This window comes from Trypanosoma rangeli, assembly GCF_003719475.1.
Source record: "Trypanosoma rangeli strain AM80 chromosome Unknown Tra_15.4_contig_00104, whole genome shotgun sequence".
NCBI lineage: Eukaryota > Euglenozoa > Kinetoplastea > Trypanosomatida > Trypanosomatidae > Trypanosoma > Trypanosoma rangeli.
The window spans coordinates 28,193-45,866 of record NW_021705848.1 but is presented as its reverse complement, the minus strand read 5'-3'; the positions used below and the strand labels follow the sequence as shown (position 1 = coordinate 45,866).

At 47.8% G+C, this 17,674-nt stretch overlaps 9 protein-coding genes across 9 annotated transcripts, besides 14 other annotated features; all 9 read left to right on the top strand.

Annotated features, from left to right (window-relative positions):
- Positions 1–13: 13 nt before the first annotated feature.
- Positions 14–39: a microsatellite.
- Positions 40–116: 77 nt separating this feature from the next.
- Positions 117–151: a sequence feature (A-rich).
- Positions 152–472: 321 nt separating this feature from the next.
- Positions 473–2,890, top strand: TraAM80_03849 (uncharacterized protein; the record flags this gene model as incomplete). Its single annotated transcript, XM_029380801.1, has 1 exon — positions 473–2,890. The coding sequence occupies one exon, from the start codon at positions 473–475 to the stop codon at positions 2,888–2,890; it is 2,418 nt and encodes an 805-aa protein (XP_029239385.1).
- Positions 2,891–2,945: 55 nt separating this feature from the next.
- Positions 2,946–3,008: a sequence feature (A-rich).
- A 230-nt stretch (positions 3,009–3,238) lies between these two features.
- TraAM80_03848 (viral life cyclerelated protein) lies at positions 3,239–5,440 on the top strand (the record flags this gene model as incomplete). Its single annotated transcript, XM_029380800.1, has 1 exon — positions 3,239–5,440. The coding sequence occupies one exon, from the start codon at positions 3,239–3,241 to the stop codon at positions 5,438–5,440; it is 2,202 nt and encodes a 733-aa protein (XP_029239384.1).
- A 311-nt stretch (positions 5,441–5,751) lies between these two features.
- Positions 5,752–5,795: a sequence feature (GA-rich).
- A 131-nt stretch (positions 5,796–5,926) lies between these two features.
- Positions 5,927–5,953: a microsatellite.
- A 245-nt stretch (positions 5,954–6,198) lies between these two features.
- Positions 6,199–6,251: a sequence feature (A-rich).
- Positions 6,252–6,639: 388 nt separating this feature from the next.
- Positions 6,640–6,658: a microsatellite.
- A 96-nt stretch (positions 6,659–6,754) lies between these two features.
- Positions 6,755–6,776: a microsatellite.
- A 43-nt stretch (positions 6,777–6,819) lies between these two features.
- Positions 6,820–6,890: a microsatellite.
- Positions 6,891–7,328: 438 nt separating this feature from the next.
- Positions 7,329–7,390: a microsatellite.
- Positions 7,391–7,737: 347 nt separating this feature from the next.
- Positions 7,738–7,777: a sequence feature (A-rich).
- Positions 7,778–7,793: 16 nt separating this feature from the next.
- Positions 7,794–9,884, top strand: TraAM80_03847 (putative DNA ligase I; the record flags this gene model as incomplete). The annotated part of the gene is made up of 1 exon (XM_029380799.1): positions 7,794–9,884. The coding sequence occupies one exon, from the start codon at positions 7,794–7,796 to the stop codon at positions 9,882–9,884; it is 2,091 nt and encodes a 696-aa protein (XP_029239383.1).
- Positions 9,885–9,987: 103 nt separating this feature from the next.
- Positions 9,988–10,006: a microsatellite.
- Positions 10,007–10,132: 126 nt separating this feature from the next.
- Positions 10,133–10,609, top strand: TraAM80_03846 (putative zinc-binding protein (Yippee); the record flags this gene model as incomplete). Its single annotated transcript, XM_029380798.1, has 1 exon — positions 10,133–10,609. One exon carries the CDS (start codon positions 10,133–10,135, stop codon positions 10,607–10,609), a length of 477 nt encoding a protein of 158 aa, XP_029239382.1.
- A 90-nt stretch (positions 10,610–10,699) lies between these two features.
- Positions 10,700–10,755: a microsatellite.
- A 56-nt stretch (positions 10,756–10,811) lies between these two features.
- On the top strand, positions 10,812–12,056 carry TraAM80_03845 (tetratricopeptide repeat domain 5; the record flags this gene model as incomplete). The annotated part of the gene is made up of 1 exon (XM_029380797.1): positions 10,812–12,056. The coding sequence occupies one exon, from the start codon at positions 10,812–10,814 to the stop codon at positions 12,054–12,056; it is 1,245 nt and encodes a 414-aa protein (XP_029239381.1).
- Positions 12,057–12,312: 256 nt separating this feature from the next.
- On the top strand, positions 12,313–12,690 carry TraAM80_03844 (zinc-binding protein (Yippee); the record flags this gene model as incomplete). Its single annotated transcript, XM_029380796.1, has 1 exon — positions 12,313–12,690. One exon carries the CDS (start codon positions 12,313–12,315, stop codon positions 12,688–12,690), a length of 378 nt encoding a protein of 125 aa, XP_029239380.1.
- Positions 12,691–13,840: 1,150 nt separating this feature from the next.
- TraAM80_03843 (casein kinase 1) lies at positions 13,841–14,497 on the top strand (the record flags this gene model as incomplete). Its single annotated transcript, XM_029380795.1, has 1 exon — positions 13,841–14,497. One exon carries the CDS (start codon positions 13,841–13,843, stop codon positions 14,495–14,497), a length of 657 nt encoding a protein of 218 aa, XP_029239379.1.
- Positions 14,498–14,678: 181 nt separating this feature from the next.
- On the top strand, positions 14,679–15,455 carry TraAM80_03842 (putative chromosomal passenger protein; the record flags this gene model as incomplete). The annotated part of the gene is made up of 1 exon (XM_029380794.1): positions 14,679–15,455. One exon carries the CDS (start codon positions 14,679–14,681, stop codon positions 15,453–15,455), a length of 777 nt encoding a protein of 258 aa, XP_029239378.1.
- Positions 15,456–15,759: 304 nt separating this feature from the next.
- Positions 15,760–15,794: a microsatellite.
- A 32-nt stretch (positions 15,795–15,826) lies between these two features.
- Positions 15,827–17,377, top strand: TraAM80_03841 (lorien protein; the record flags this gene model as incomplete). The annotated part of the gene is made up of 1 exon (XM_029380793.1): positions 15,827–17,377. The coding sequence occupies one exon, from the start codon at positions 15,827–15,829 to the stop codon at positions 17,375–17,377; it is 1,551 nt and encodes a 516-aa protein (XP_029239377.1).
- Positions 17,378–17,674: the final 297 nt, after the last annotated feature.

The window sequence follows — 17,674 nt, the reverse complement described above, 5'->3', positions numbered from 1 at the left end:
ACTTTCTACCTAGTTTTTTTNTTTTTTTTTTTTTTTTTTGCAGCCTCCCGGAAAAAAAAAGGGGGGGGGGGAAAGTAAAAAGAAGGAACAAAACACTGGAGGCCGTTGGCAGACTCTTTTTATTATTATTATTTTATTTTGTTTTTATTTTCCATATACGTATAGGTACACACCTTTGGAAATATACATAACTATATTCGAAACCATACATATAAGCAAATGACATATGGGGAAAGCTGGTGCAGCGGTCCCTTTACCTGATCCGTGGCAAGAACATGTTACCATTTATATGTATTGCGTATATATATTTTTTTGTTTCTATGTTTTTTTTTTGAAATTTGTTTGCTACCAGTTCTTTGTACGTTTTTGCAGTCTCTCCATCTTCTCCGTGTTTTTTTTTTTTTGCTTTCTATTTGCGCAAATCCGGTAGGTTGCACGCCTCTGTTCTGCTGTTCGTTCCGTGCGTTTGCAAATGTCCGAGAAGGCAAATACCACGCATGAGAATGCTGAAACCGCGGCGGCGTGTGTTCAACGAATCTCCATGTTACTTAAGCAAGTCGAGGATGCAGGCCTGCACTATAACTCCGCAGATCCCATGACCGCAGATGCAGTAGAACATGTTCTCATCACGGATAAATGGTGCTGCAAGACGTGTGGCATGACCAACTTGCGCACATGCCCTGAGAGAGGCAAACCCCATCGACGGCAGCTGGTGCGGGTGGCGCAGGACGTCCTGCGGCTCATTGGTTCCAAAACGGGACAAATTGTTGTGCGCCCGCCAAAGTTATCGGCGAGTATGAATGGAAGATCACGCCTTCGTAGCCTGCGCCGTGTCACCATGAATCCACAGGCGCTTCTTCTTGCGTACTACTACGCGGTGCTTCCTAGCAACGAAGTAGACCCGCTTGTCTCGGAGTGCGCCCAACAATTAGTGGAGTTGTTAGAGCAGTTAAAGTTGAATGGGGCGCAGCCTCATGTTGATGAGCAATACGCCATCGCTCTTCTCTCTTCTACATCGCTTATGTGGGAGGAGTACAGCAAAAAATTTGCTGCAGATCTCTCTTCACTTAGGGGCGCTGACCGACGCGCGTACCAGGAGGTGATCGTGAATGGAACCAAGGAGGCCTATGTGGCGGCGACGCGCGAACTGCAAAAGGCTCCTTCCAATGAAGAGCTTCAGGCCTTTGTGGGGTTGCTACATGATCGCTTGTCACGTCTGACGCCACAGGAGGATCTGAACGAGATGAAGGCTACCATACTGGAAAAAAGGCGGGAACTAGAAGATTCTAAAGAAGAAAAAGGACATAAAATGAGCGAGGAGGAGGAGTCGAAGGAACATGCGGAAATGAGTAACAATGCCGCCTCTGCCAAAATGCCACTCACTACGGCAACTTTGCTCTCTGATGCGAACACAAGTGGATCTGAAGCAGAGGCGGCCCAGCCTGTTATGATGGGGCCAGAGATACCGCCAGACTGGTATGTGGACGAACACGGCCGTTCCCGACCGCTGCACCCAGACTCTGTTCGTAGACGACGTGAAAAGTATGTTAAATTTGAATTTCGTGCCGTAAAGGCATACGAAACAATCATTACTGTACCCGAGACGAAAGGGGACTCAGTAAAAGAGCAACTGGTTTTATTCATGAACGAGGCACAGTTGGCGATGCTTGCGGAACAATGTAATTGCCATCCTCCTGATCTTCGAAGCGTCCCTCGGTTTTTGAAGCTTGTTATTGACGGACTTTTAAACGCTCTTCCACGACGTCTTCGCTCCCAGGCGGAACAGGAGGTACGGGATGTGCTGGATTGGAGGATTGTGCGTCGTTCCGTAATGGGTAGTCCAGGAAATATTGCGGCGCTTATGCGCTACGTGATGAGGAAGGTCACGGAATACGGTGCTCCTGCCAAGGCGGAAGAGACGCTTAAACTTGCGGAGGATATGAGCAAAGATCTTGAGGCATGCACTCCAGACCTTGGTACAGCAGTGGCCAACGCGTTCCGTCTCATGCTTTCTTCTATACGCCAGTTACATGAGGATATTGCGCAATACTCACTCTTGGTTATATCCCAACAACTGCGAGACAACGCTGTTCCGTATATACGAGAATTTATTGCCGAATGCTTGCCAAAAGTGGATCAGTGGGAGAGTTCCCTGGCTTTTGTGCGGCGCTACTTCGAGGATGAACGTGTAAAGGCTTGGACGAATTCGCCCATTGCCGTTTCAGCGACTGCGTTAACATTGGAGGAAAGACAGCTTCGAGGATGCTTGCGGTACGGCTTTTTGGACCTGTTGCGGAGCAGTGGCATTCAAGGGAATGATCGGTGGCATGACTACCCAACTGAATCTTTTTACTTTGAAAAGAAGGTTATTTTTTATGCCACAAACGCGGTACAGGAGAACAGTTTGCTGCTGCTTTTATCAGGAAGTATAGCAACGGTGCTGCGTGGCAAAGGGGTGGACTCAAGGATCGTCAACGATATTTTGAAACAACTACACGACAAGTTTCGACTTCTCCTTCTTGACGAGCTGACTCTGCCACATTTGAAGACCTCCGTGACGAGTTTGGTCGACGAGGCGTTGGCGCAAAGAAAGACACTCGTGGCCTTGACGGAGAACGAAATAACTCAACTGCACGGTACTGTTGAAACGATGACAAACACGACTGGAAGCCTTTACGTGGTATTTGAGAAGCGAATTCTTTCCTTTATCGAGGCCATTCTGGTGCAAGGCCAAACTGATCCGCCCCCATTGGGTCTCGTAACGGATTCGCTGCGTCGCTTGGCAGCCCTACTGCAGCATGTGCTTGTCTTCAATTGGGAAGTTTATCAGCCATTCTATAAGGAGATGCTTTTGCTCCTCGCACAAGAGGAGGCCCCTGTTAGCACGTGAGGGAATGTAGATACTGAAGTACGTGATATTCCACTATTATTTGACGCCCTCTGCGTTCTTCTACTTTTTTTTTTTCTCGGTATTGATGACTTTGTTTTTTAGTTTTTCTTTTTTGCTTGCCTTACTATTATTATTGCTGTTATTGTTATTTATCAGGTTGGCTTATCATGCAATATGACACTGTGCTTTTGTCGGTTTCTTTGTGCTCGTGTGTGAGTCTCTGTCAATTTTCCATTTTTTCCCCCTTTTTTATTAAAAAAAATAATAATCTTTATTCTTGAAACCTTTCTGATATTGAGTCTTTGTTTGGCTTTTAGAGGGATTGAGGCCCCCCCCCCACAAAACAAGATGTACCCACGCCAGGACGATGTAAGTCTTCTGCAGCGTTACATCAATGACGCCAAGCTGGAGGAGAAGGGTGTCCCAATGACTGATTTGCGGCGACTAGAGGGCACGGATCAGGTGATGCTGGGCGTTGATGGCACGAAAGTCATTGACCTTATTACCCAAGCCGTGCGGGAGAAGGAAAAGATGGCCATCTACACCTACACAACCCCGTTTACGGTCTACGACAAAATTACGGATGTCTGCAATACCTTCCATTCCATCAAAAACTGCACTCCCGTGTTGGTGTTTAATGGCATTCCGTTTTATCCGGATTTGTCGGATGAAAATTGCCGTGACAAAAATATGGTGCCTCCTGAAATAGCCGTGCTTAGCGGCACAGACAGTTCCAGGCTGTGTAATATGAACTCGATGCGGGCGTTGGACATGCAGAAGAAGTCAGCGGCACGTTTTTTTGTAGAGGAGGATGTGGAAAATCAAATTGTCAAGCTTTTCCGATCCGAGTTTAAGGACACCATGCGAGCGCCTTACCTTGCTTGGGCGCAACTGTCCGCCTTCTGCCACCCCAAGAACCATCACGTGTCGGAAGTGTACGGTTGCCTTGAGCTCCTTGCCTTTCCAGGGATTGATCGGGTCATCACAAACATAAATGTGATGAAGGGTACATTTGATGTGGTGCGTAAGTCTCGGCTCTTAGAATCGTTGCGGATAAGTGAAGATGACTTGGGAAGTCTGATTATGGTTGACAGCCGAAATCGGATAATGAGGACTGTTGCGCCGAAGTTTTCAAGTTTTGATGATATGTGCAAGAAAATTACACGTCTCAATGATTTATCTCTCGGTGCCTCTTACGCCCAACAGATTTATCAAGAAACGATGCATCAGTCTGAGCAAAATCGCAGTCGTTCTGCAAATATGAGGAGTTCCGCGCTTCGCAATCTTGCTGCTCTGGCGTGCCCAGTACTAACCCTGGTTTCTCCTTACTGCACTTTGTTAACTCTGTTATATGAATCGCGTCGGCAATTACCGCTTGATCTTAAGATGGTCATGGGATGCCCTCTTCCACCCGTTATGTACTACATGTTTACAGCGGGCCTTTTGTCACCCAGCCTTTTTGCTGCATTATGTCAGGGGAGTTTAGTGGATGACTGGCCACTTGTGGATTCTATTAAGTACCGTGATGTGGCTGAGACGGTTTTGCCACTTCGAGTTCAAACACTTCATCAACTCGCTTCCTCGCTGCGGCTGACTGATTTCGGCATGACCTGGTTTCGTCGTTACAACGTTTTGTCCTCCCGCATAAATAAGATCAACCTCCCTCCGGGAATTGGGTTGGATTCTTGGAATTTAACAGGTGTCACCATTTCCGAAAATCTTTTTCTGGTGGATGTGATGGATTTTGCGCACTTGGCAGTTTCATCTCGGCATATTGTTTACACAACGGTGGAGGAAACCTGTGCGGCTGTGCTGCTTCAATCCCTAGACCTCCTTGGCTACCTCACCCACGAGACCCACGATGACGGCATTGGCTCTCAGGTGAGTGAACCATCTTCGTTTGGTCGGGCGCTAAAGATGTGTTCCGTACCAACACTCAGCGAATACGTTGTGCTTCTTATTGAACTCGCACGTACGGGTTCTCTCACCACAGATTCGTTTCGAATGACATCAGAGGAAATACCTTCGCGGGATATTCCTCGTGAAGTTATTCTTGCCAGCCGCATTCTATCTATTATCCCACTAAATGTGTCATCCGCTTGGGCTGGTCCAATTGACCCTCAACTAGCAGCCTTCAGCATGATTTCACGTATGGTATCTCGATCGGTACGTCACCTTCTCGAGGCGATGTTGGCTATGATTTTTTATCAGGCGAGGACGCTAGTGCCATTGCATAGAATGTGTGCAATACAGCAAGGACTACCCTTTTCTACACCTGTAGAGTTCGGCGGTGGTGTCTTGGCTCAGTATATTTTAATGAAGGAAAATTGTTCGCTGAATGATGTTGAGAAGGCCTTCCCTGGGTGCAGCTTTCTACGACATGATCTCGTCACATTGTTTTACTTCTGGGATCTTGCGGTATGTGTGCTGAGCTCCATCTCATGCCGAGATCCCTTGATTGACATGGTTTACCTACAAAGGGCTAACGAGCGGATGAAGGATTTGCAAGGGCGGCTCAATGTTAACACAGGCATGAGGGAAGCGTACTAAGGTTTTTGGGCGCAAATGTGGTGCCCCCCTCCCCTTCCACCAATTTTTTTTTATTATTACCACACGCGTAGTACACGCCCTCCACATCTCTCCTGTGCAACGTGGCCTTTCTTTTTTTGCTTGTTTCTTTTTTATCTTCGTTATTGGCACGTGCGTGTGTCTACCTGCTGCTTTTGTTGTCACAGCTCACACTTGCATGGTAGACGATCTACGACGGGTATGCGTGTGAGATAGCAATTAGCTGAGGGAAAAGATCGAGATAACTGGGGCTACATGTGAGCGAGAGGCGGTAATGCAACAGAGTGTTTGCTTTTGTGTGTTTTTTCCTTTGTTTTTTCTTCCCTTCTTTCTTTCTGCCTGTGCGTGTTTTGGCTTTATCTTTTTTTACTACCTTCGTTTTCTTCACGGTTGTATTGCGTTGGGCGGGTTTTCGGGGGAAGTGAGCAGGCGACCGGGCCCACTTTCCGGCTGTAACAAAGAAGGGGGAAAAAAAAAGAAAAAAAAACAAAAAAACGGAAGGGAAGGCTGAGAAGCAAATTAAGCGAGCAGAGGCCAACAGCGCGGGTGAAAAACAGCACTAAGAAACCAGAGGGAAATCCAATACAAGAAGACAGAAAAAAGCATGAACGGAAAGAAAAGGGGAAGGAACGGATACGAGAGACAGCATGCCTGAAGTCGTGCAGCGGCTTTGATGCGGCGTTTGCTTTTTACCCCTATTTCTTTTTCTCTTTGCTTGCGGGACTACTCTTCTGTTACCATGTTTTTTTTTGTTTGTTTTGTTTGTTTTGTTTATTTTCTTTTTTTTGTTTTTGTCCCTTCCTCCATTTCCTCCCCGGACTGGGGTTGTTTGGCAGGGCGCTGTGTCTGGACCAGTTCGAGGGAGAGGGAGAGAAAGACGGTGGCATCGCCCCCTGCAAGGCGAGGCCGGCAAGTAGAGGGAGAAACATGGGCGCAACGGCAAAAAGGAAGGGGTAGCGTGTTTCTTTAATTTTGTGTTTGCGCGCGTGTGTGTGTTTTGAAGAAGCGAACAGGTGGTGCGGCATTTCTCTGTCTTCTTCACGGACTCACTCACTCCTCACACAAATACATGCATGCATATATTTGTGTAGGATGCCTTTGTGTGTTTGCGGGTACAGAAGCGACGATGGGAGGGCGCAGTGACGAGTGCGGAGATAAAAAGGCAGGAAGGGAAGGGCAACATATATATATATATATATAGAGAGAGAGAGAGAGCGGGAAAAAGCGTGTTTGTGGGCGTTTTTAGCGGAGCTGGAGATCTCACAAGCTCCACTTGTGTGTGTAAAATATTATTGTTATTACTACTACTACTACCACTGAACACAGGCAGGGGCGACGACAACATAAGTCCGGCAGCCACGAGAAGAAAGAAAGAAAAAAAAGCAGCAAGAAGCAGCAAGAAACACAAAAATGGAAAAAAAAGAAGACAGAAATAATAATTTTATAAGAGGGCGAAGAACAAGACGGAAATTTGAGGAAGATAAGTGAAACATGGGCAGAAGAGAAGAAAGGAAGCAAATAAATAAATAAAAAGGGCAATAATAACATCTTCGTTTTTTTTTTTGTGTTGTAATTCCTTTGCTTCATCTCCCCCCCACCGTCGCTTGTTCGGGTGGTGAGACGGTTAGTGGGCAAAAGGGCGTAGGAGAGAGGATCATTGAGAAAACAACGATAAAAGAAAAGCAACAAAGCCCCTATTTTTCTTCACTTGTGTATGACTGTATTCTCCTGGTGCCCCACTTTTTTTTAAAAAAAAACCAGCGGAAAAAAAAGGGGAAACAAAAAAAAACGAAGGGAAAAGATAAAAAAACATTTTGATGTTTCTTTTTTTTTTCGTTTGATATTTTGCCCTCTACGTCTATTGTGGGGTTATTATATATATTTGGGTATATAATTACACCGATTTCTTGTTTATATATATATATATATATAAACGGGACGCGTACGCAGCTATGAGGAGTTGAATTTGGCGACTGCGCCTTCCCCCGCATATACTGACTGCCACAACACCTGAGTTGCTAGCTGCGGGCCACTGCAGTTGACCTGTCACAGGTCTTCTTGGAAGAGACAGATGAGAGGGACAGAAAGACAGAAGAACGAGGAAGGAGGAAGGAGGGTACTGGAAAGGTCGCTTCTGTAGTAGTAGTTCTTGACTCTATTCTTTTATTTTTTTTTTGTTTCCTTTGATCCTTTTCTCCCCGTTTTTTTTGTTTATGCGTTTTTTTTTCCGTTCCCTGTGAACACTCTCAGCCACGTTGGCACTTCAGCGACAGGGCGCGTTTATTTTTTATTTTATTTTTTTTTTTTTTTATTATTATTGGAAGAACCCTCTTAGATGCAGGCCGATGCTCCAAGAGAAACTGAGTTGCGGCACAAGCGCGCGAAGGAGGGTGAGGGCTGCCATAACGGCGGGGATGAGGAGGTGGCGTCGGAAGAGGTATTCTCCGGGCCGACAAGCATGGCGAAGCTTTTTTTGAAGGTATCTCTGGACCCCTACGAGAATTATAAGTCCGTGTGGCCACGACCCGGCCCTGGTGTGAAGGACACGGTGCCGTACGCCGTGGTTGCCGACACCCTGGCCGATATTAGTGGCGAGAGCTCCCGACTGGAGTGTATTAAATACCTGACTAATCTTCTTCTTGCCGTGGTTCAACGTAGCCCAACCGACCTGGTTTCGGTTATTTACCTCATTATCAACAAACAGGGTCCCGCACACGAGGGTATTGAGCTTGGGGTGGGTGACGCACTGCTGGTGAAGGTTATCGCAGAGTGCTGCGGCCTCACCGAGGCACACGTCAAGGAGGCATATAGACAAACTGGTGATTTGGCGGAAGTGGCTCAAAACAAGAAGCGAAAGCAAGCCACTCTTGTTCAGCCTAGACGTCTTTCCGCAACAGCTGTCTTCAAGGCGTTACGTGACATCGCTCTTATGAGCGGAAAGGAGGCCGCTCGACGACGTGCCGATGTAATGAAGAAGCTTATCCGTGATGCTGTTGGACCTGAGGTAAATCTTATTGTTCGGGCCTTGCAGCAGAAGATGCGCGTTGGGTTGGCGGAATCTTCTGCGCTTGCAGCAATAGGTTATGCCTTTGCACTGAATCATATTGGAATAGACGCGGTAACGAAATATACACCGGAGGAGCTTCAACAAGAGTTGAATGTTGGGTCGGTTAATTTTGCACGCATATACCACGAGGTTCCATGTCTTGAAATCGTTGTTGGGGCAATGCTTCAGCATGGTTTTAACGTGATTGTTCCCTACTCCCCAGAGGCGGGGGCTCACGCTGCAGAGCTGTCTATTCGCCCTGGTATCCCCGTGAAGCCGCAACTGGCTCACCCCACAAGTGGGATCAGTGTTATTTTGGAGCGACTTCATGGCAGGGCGTTTACGTCAGAGTACAAATACGATGGTGAACGGGCACAAATTCACTATTCAAAAGAGAAGGGATATTGTGTATTTTCACGCAATTCCGAAGTACACACCGGAAAGTACCCAGACATCATCGCCATGCTCCCGCACATTTTTTCAACGGATACGGTGGAGTCTTTCATTATTGATTCAGAGGTGGTGGCGGTGGATGAAGCGACGGGAGCTCTGCAGGCCTTTCAGGTCCTCCAGCATCGCGGTCGAAAAAATGTGTCATCTGCGAGTGTCACAATTCCTGTATGCGTGTTTGCGTTTGATATTTTGTACTTCAATGGCGAACCACAGATGAAGAAGCCGCTACTGGAACGACGGAGGATATTATACTCTCACTTTATCCCTATTCACGCAAAGTTCCAATTTGCAGAGCATTTGGATAGCACAGATGAAGAGGATATTCAGTCGTTCCTCGACAAGTCCATCAAGGACGGCTGCGAGGGACTTATGATTAAAACGTTGGAGGAAGAGGCGACGTATACTCCCGCGAAGCGTTCTCACTACTGGCTAAAACTCAAGAAGGATTACATGGACGGCGTGACGGATACGGTGGATCTTGTGCCAATTGGAGCCTATTACGGAAAAGGAAAGCGGACAGGTGTATTCGGCGGATTTCTGCTTGCTTGCTACGATGGCGACAGTGACGAGTTTCAAAGTATCTGTAAGATTGGGACTGGGTTTCAGGACGAACAGCTGGAAAGCCTCACGCAAGCTCTTCAGTCATGCGTTCTCATGGAGCAACCACGGTATTACCGGGCTGAGGAAAAGCCGGATGTCTGGTTAGAGCCCTCACATGTATGGGAAGTGAAGGCTGCTGATCTTTCTATCTCTCCGGTTCACTACGCAGCATACGGACTTGTGGATTCGTCTAAAGGGATCGCACTGCGATTTCCGCGGTTCATGCGTGTGCGAGAGGACAAAAACGCAAATGCGGCTACCTCCGCTGCGCAGATTGCCCAAATGTACAATGCGCAGTCATTGTCTCTAAAAAAATTACAAGATTGAGGTGGAGGAAGAGAATATAGACAGGTAATATATATGGTGGGTAGATGAGATACATGAACGTTTACAAAGGGGGAGCCGGCACCACACCAAGTGGGGTGCGGTCTTATTATTATTATTATTATGCGTTGGTGCAATACGTTTTCATTTGGCTGTCCAGTTTCCTTTAATGGTATTGTTTTGTTTTACGTACTTTTCTTCTTCAGTTGGTACGGTGCGAGTGGAGGTGGGGGAAGAGGGAGCGATTCCGCATGGGAAGCTCATTGCGCCTCTTAGCTGATCATGTAGCATGTGATGAGAACCAGGAACAAGGTTTTTGGCGCTGGGTACGACGCAAGCGGGGGCGGTTGCCCGGTGTGGATGAGGACGGTAGTGTGACTACGATGGGGACACCTGAGAAAGAGGATGAAAAGGCAGAGGACCCCGATGCTCAAAGTTTGGTTCGGATGCAGGTGCTAGGAACTGACGGGGCTGCGTCCGTGTCGCTAGGCCGTTCTGTTTTGTGTGGTCCTTCTGTAGAGGACACGTATGGTTACCACTATCACGTGTATCCTTCCGCTTCTCCAGGTGATGCGCATGGCACGGCGTTGTGTTGGTCCTTGCGGAAGTCGTCGTTAAACACCCACGCCTTGATGTGCCTTGGGCGTGTGGCAAACAGCTGCCACAAGGACATGGTGTTGTTTGATGGTGATATTGGCATCATGCTGTCGTACACAACGACACCGTAAAGGCAGGGTAACGTTTGGGTGGAAAAGGGTAGAGCAAACGAGAAACAAAGAAAAAAAGGAGGGGCGTGTGGAGTGGATAGTGTGGCTAAAGTTGTTGTTGTTTTTGTTGCTGCTTTTTTTTTCTTTGTTGTTGTTGCTGGAGTTGTAGAGGTTAGCATTGGTCCTGCGGAGGGGACGGTGGGAAGAAGGAATTAATTAAGGAATGAATGTTTCTACAATTGAGGAGCTGGAGCGACGGCTGGATGAGCTTCAGAAGGTGAAGGTGTTTGACGAGAACGTGAGGGGCGGCGTGGATCGTCTGCTTGCGTCTACGCCAAATGTTGAAGAGGAGCGGGACCCCGACATGAAGGTCCGGCTGCTTTTTTTGAGGTGCAAGGCGCTCACGTTACTGCCAATTTTCTCCATGGAGGCAGAGCAGGGCTGTGGCGCAGCACTGAAGCTTCGCCACGATCGACCAGATCTGTGGGTGCTCCTCAGTGAGTGTCTTGCTCGCCGCAATGCGACACGAGAAGCATGTGATGCCTTGGACAACGCCCTGCGCTTAGATCCTCACAACGTGGAGGCCTTGTGCCAGTACAGTCGGCTTCTAAGAACTCTTTCCAGTGACCCCAAACTGACACCGGCAGAACGTCTACAACACTTGAATGACTCTGTGGCGCGTGGTAAGGCAGCAGCTGCTGCCTGTCCCACAAATACGGATGGTTGGCAGTGCTATTCGATTGCTTTGCTTTCGAAAGCTCTTTCAAACGGCGTTGACATTGCTGGGGCGCAACACGCCTTACAGGCTATGCGACAAGCTGCGCGGATTGCCCCAGAGGACCCCGATGTGCGGTTTAACAAGGGCGGCATTGAGGGTTTTTTGGGTCATTTTGGTAATGCAGCATGCGATTTTCTTGCAGCGTATGAAGTGGATCGAAAACGATTAAAGGGGACGAAGCAAGTGCTCGAGGATCATCTCAATATTCTTCGAAGGGCAGAATCGCGCATAAAGAGTGCACACCAGGCAGGGAAACGAAATTTTCTCTCTCTGCTTGCCAAAGTGCCCTCATCAACTGATGGTGTAACGATAAAGGAGGTTGTGGAGGGATCTGCCACGACGCCATGCCGCGTAACTGTTGGGACAGTGGATGTCCTGAGTGAGCTTGCAATGGAGCCTATGGTGGTTCTGGCAGCTGAAAAATCAGGTGAGTTTTTGTTACTTTTGTTTTACGGGTTAAAACGAGGGTCCATAAAGGGCAGTAACACCACTATTTCTTTGTTATTTCCGGGCAGTACTCCTGTTCGTGTCACGCACGAAGTTCCCGATATTCCTTTTTTGGAAACCAGTTCGCACGCAGCCACGCACACACAGGTCTTTGTTGATCTCAAAACCACGCTTGTTAATGGTGAGCCAGTTCCATCTCACATGCGTGTCTCTCCCAAACTCTCGTCGAGAATGTTTATGTAACTTTGTAAGGGTGATGCATCACGATATGGCTCCGCGAGAGTGAGAGGGTTGATTGTGTTTCTGTGCCTATGCATGGTTGTGTACTGTTTTTGCTGGGCGCAAGAGGATTGCAGCGTTGTTGTGTACTCTGCAGCAACCAGTCATGTGCTCTCTCCTTTTTTTTTTTGGTTATCCTGTCGGGTTGCTTTATATTTGTGATTTTTTTTGCGTCTTTAGTTGTTGTACTAATTGACCGGATCGCTGTGGGTGTAGTTTAATGGCGCGTCGCCTGCGGCTTCGATTTACAGCCAAAGACGGGTACGGTTGTGGACGCTGCAGTGCGTATCTTTGCGATAGCAGTGATGTCATTTCACGTGCCTTTCATGGCAAACGTGGCAAGGCGTACCTGGTGAGCCGGTGCTTTAACTACTACTTTGGTCCCCAGGAGGAAAAGGAGCTGATAACGGGTTCCCACATTGTGCGCGATGTCTTTTGCTCCTGCTGTGATCGGTATATCGGTTGGACATACGACTTTGCCTATGTAGAGAAGGAGCGGTACAAAGTCAATCGTTTTGTCTTGGAACGTCAACTTTTGCGCGCGATAAAGGCAGACGCAACAACAGGTTTGCCCGCCGCTGGTAACGCAAGCCAGTAGTAGTGAGTGGCCCACATATGTAATGCTCATTGACTTTGCTTTTCCAGTTGTGGAGTGCACTTTTTTTCTCAATTTCCCTAGTTTAGATGACTCCGATTTGGTTATAGTGGTAGTTGTGTTGGTGGTATACTTCTCAATTCAGTGCGTCGGGGAGAGGGGGGAGTTCGGTCGTGTGCAGCGCAACAGATACACAGGGATACTCTCCTGTGGGAGTTCTTGTATGGTTTGGGACAAAGCGTGTTTGCGTCCTCAACGCCACAGCGTGCCCACGATCTCTCACTCACTTATTATCCCCATTTTTTTTTTTTATTTTGCGAAGTGTGCGTCTTTGTTTTATTTTATACTCTTGCTGGTATTTATTTATTATGTGTTGGCGCTTGGTATTTTTATTGGACTTGCTTCCGTTTCCGTTTTTTTTGTCCTTTTTGTAAAGGCATTGAGGAAAGTACGAACACGGTTAGCATTGAAACATGCTGAGGGCGTCGCCGGGAAAATAGAAAAGCAGCAAAAGCCTGAAGGGCATTGTGGCTGGCAGTAGGTCTCGCATCACTGACTGCCCTTGTGGAGGCTCATTTGTTGACGTATTCACCCGAGTAAATATTTATGGTGGCACACGTGTTGCTGGTAGGGTTGAGCCATCCTTGCGGCACGGCCACACCATGCGCGAGTACCGCATACACGGCGTTCAATGAGTGTGCACTGGCCATAGGTATCCCTCAGGTGTACTTTGGAGGTAGAGTGGGGGAGCACAATAAGGTCGTGGTGGGTTTGCCGGATCCCAATCTCAGGCAAGTTTGAAATCTCTGTGGCCGAAAGCTTGGGGTAAAGACAGTGGGCATTCTACGAGTACAGTTTTTTCGGTGAATGCAGTTTATATACTGCGTGAATTGCGTTGCTTGAGACATTAAACTTGAAAATTTTGTTTTGGGTGTGGTGGAAAATTTGCAAATTGTGCACGCTATTGGCATGGACTGGACCACGCGTTACCGGGATCCCCGCACGATGCGGCATATTCCGTGGGATAACGACAAATCAATCACGGGTACGGTTTGCTACATCAGTATAAATGTTCATCAGGGCATTGCTCAGACACGCAGGGATGACTTGGACGCTGTCATGTATGTTTTGCGTTGATCTCCCATGGTAGGGAATGAGGCATCAGGCGAACGATCGCTGTTATGAGCGGATTTGTGACATAAAAGTTCAGATACTACCAGAGACACTTGCCGAGGGGTATTCAAAGCAGTTTGCAAGTCGTTTAGAATATACAGCTTCCTTAAGGCTTGAAGAGACTCCGAGGTACTCTGTTTGTGTGCAGCTGCTAAATGATCTGCTTACCGCACGCGGCGAGACCTTTGACCATCAGTATTCCTGGTTGGCGAACGTGGACCTACGGCTGACGGAGGAGACGAACGTTGGAGACGCAACGGAAGGCGGGGCTCTGGAGGAGCTTCCATCTTCCACCGCACGGCGTAGCCACCGGCCAGTATCGACAAATGCAACACAGCACCAGCGCATAACATTTAAAAGGTATGAGGGCGCATGGGTTGGTCTGATGGTGGGGGTGGGGCCGAAGCTTTACTGCGTAAGCTGCGCGGGACGTACATCATCACTTGCGCCAGTTAGTCTTTATTGGCACTGTACTTTGTCCTTTTTACTTACCTCAGATAAGAAAGAGAAAGGAACAAAACAGTGTCTCTACAAAAGATTGGAGCTACTGGCCCTCTTTGTGTTACTGTGTTTTCATATATATATATATACACACACACTTTTAATACTTTTTCTTTACATGTGTTGCTGGTTTTGATTTTTTTTGTTTGTTTGTGACGAAGGAATCCCGTGTCTCTTTTGCCCACACACTGCGTCTGGCATCACCGTTACACCTGCTGCTGGTTCTGTTGGTCCTTGCCCCGTCCCTTTACGCCCTCCTTCTCTTCCTTTTATTTTTGAGTTGTCCTCACTTTTGAAGTTTAGAGGGCTTTTTAAACATGACCGTCGCATGGAACCCCCAGCTAGTCGAAGAGCTGCTCTTCCGGCAGTACATCAAGGGCGAGGATGTTTCCATGCTACTTCCTCCACCACCAGCTTTGGAAGCCGACCAGTACATGGATAAGTACGAGCAGAGCACCAAGATTTTGTCTTCATACGTTCGGAATGGGCCTGCAGCGACCCTATCGTCTCAAAATGTCAATACTGCATCGAGGATTTACGGCGCCACACCTGTGAAAGGGCACACATCGCTCTCTCGGTTTGCCAACGCGCCTCCAGCCGCGGCAGTTCCGGCTGCGGATCCCAGAGCACAGGTGAACCGCACTCCCAACGGAAAGGAACTCTTCTCCGCGGTGGTGGACTCACCGATTCCGACTGCACCCAATGCATCGGCACGACAAGGAAAAGCCCCCTCACCTGCACAGGTGAGGAAAAATCGGGTGGAATGGCCTTCCTCCGTGCCCACCAACGCGTCTCTTAAGAGCTCAAGTCGATCAAAAGTGGCGCATTTGACGGCAAAGCGTGTGGCCGCTCAAGAAACAGTGGATCCGGATCTGATCTTCGCTCAGAACTCTGGAGAGCTTCCCTTACACGCCATATTTGCGAAATTTCCCAAGGCCCTTGATACCCTTGCAGCCATTCGTGGCGCAAGTGGGGACTGGCGGAACGACACTTTTACTACAGAAGAGGAAAATCAATACAAGCGTGAGTTGGGCTTTGTGCATGTGGGGCCCAGTCAGTGCACCTTCAGTGGATCGAATCTCTTACACAAGTAGGGATGAATATTCATGAGGTTTGTCTTGTTTTTCAATTTTGGTTTTTGTTCCACTTGTTTCTTTGAGGTGTTCCTCCTTAGATGCTTAGATACTGTTTTTAGTTTATGATATCTTGTCCTTGTTATATCACACGAATGCTTTTGATGATTCCTGTAGAGTGGGGTGATGTTTTTCTCCCAGTGAAATGACACGAACGCCTACAAATAAACTTTAAGCAAACGGGTAAAAATAATAATAATAACATATTTGAACATGACTGTTGAATCCCTATGTGCGTATTTGCGTTTTATTTATTCCCTTTTTGTATAGTATATATACATATATATAATAATAATAATAGTCGGGAGCTTTAAAAAAAAAAAAAGTATCTGATGGTGGAGTTTCAGCCGGGGACCCTGCTGTGGGTCAACTGCGATGACGGGGAGTGGTGGCCCGCAGTTGTGCGGAAGATGGACAACGATTCGCTCCTCGTGGTGGGTGAAGGGTACGACATATGTGTTGAGTTTTACCACGACCCCGGAAACCTTTATCCGGTGGACTTGGGAAACACCGGTGTTCGCGTGCTTCACAGAGCTGTGGATGAACGGGATGCGATGGAGGAGGGTTTTTTCCGTGTGCATGCAACACAAGAGGCCGTAAAAAGGGTCTTGCTAGATGATACTCACAGTGGTGGGGCACCAACGGAGGAGGAGCCCCCGCCGTACAGCCCGGAGGAGTTGCAGTGCATGTCTGCCCTTCTTAAATCGGTCAACCACGCAACTGCATCTCAGCTAAGGAAGACGCTTTTGGCGCAAGAGGGGATCGATTTATCCTCACGAAACATCAGACAACGGATAACTGAAAAGGATCGGAGGCGTCGCAAGCGGCCGGCGCGGCATTTGGAGGAAGCTGGACCGTCATCTTATGACGTCAAAGTGGTTCGTGAGGCCGATTCCAACCCTAGGCCTGCCGAAGCGGTGGCGGTGGCGGTGCCGCTGGTAAGTGATCCGGAGTGGACCTTTCAAGAAGCTTTTGATCCTGCTGCATTAGACATAGTACGAAAGGAGGTTTTTGAAAACAAGGAACGCTGTGTACTTTCACCATTGTACAGATATTTGGATCTTTTGGGAGCCGTGGCTGTGGATGGCATTCCCGTGGAGACGACGTTGCCCACCCCGAGGGCATTACATGAGGTTCCAGGTGAGAGACTGTTAGAGTCTCGGCGTGTCTTGCTTGTTGCTCTTTCAGCCTCTTCCTTTGAGCATACAATGGGTTGGATGGCTCCTTTTGAGTATGAAGGCACTACCATAGCCATGACGCTTTTTGTGAATGGGGCGGTAGTGAAGACTCCGTGTAACTCTTCGTTACCTTCAGGAAAGGAAGCTGTAGCTGTAAAAACCGCAACAGTAGCTGACATAACAACACACGTGTTACACAAGGATCTCTTTTCTCTTGCAGTTGGTTTTACTGGGTACATTGAGGATATATCGCTCTGGAAGGGTGTGATTGCCGCTGTGTATGTGGATCTTATTGATATGGATACACTGGAGGACAGGATTGTATCCAATTATAAGGTACCACCTCGCCGTAAGAGCCGCGACGACGTCGTTGGAGTGCAGGTGAAGATAACGTGTCCCATCACGGCACTGCCGTTAAACACTCCCGTGCGAGGGTTTTTATGCGAGCACATGCAGTGTATGGAACTACGCTCTCTCCTCATGCACTGCGCGCGTACGAATGTGTGGAATTGTCCACTGTGCTGGGCGCCGACAACACCAGAGACAACTCTAGTTAACTACAGATTAAAGGAGTGGTTGGAAACACACCAAACACAGTTGGACAAAGTGGATTTTATTATCGAGACACCAACGGGCGTGCCTCTTCGTCCGGTATGGAAGCGAAAAACTGCCAGAAATGGTGCTGACGTCATTGCTCTTGAATAAGTGCGGTATAACGTTTGGTTTTTGTATTCCCTCCTGCAAAAAAAAACAAAAACGAGTAAAATGGAGATGCTTTTATCTACTTCATCCTCTTTTCTTGATGTTCTCGTTGCTGATGTTTCCTTTTTCCTCTGTTTCTTTTTTTTTGCTTTGGGCTGCTGCGCAACGAAGTCTTTTGGTTGTGACTTTCCTCTTGACAGCCGGGCGTTTATACATCGGTGTATTACAGCAGTCTTTCTGTGTTTGTGTTTTTTTTTCTTTTCATCGGTTGAACCATTTCCTACTTTTTCTCCTCTCCCA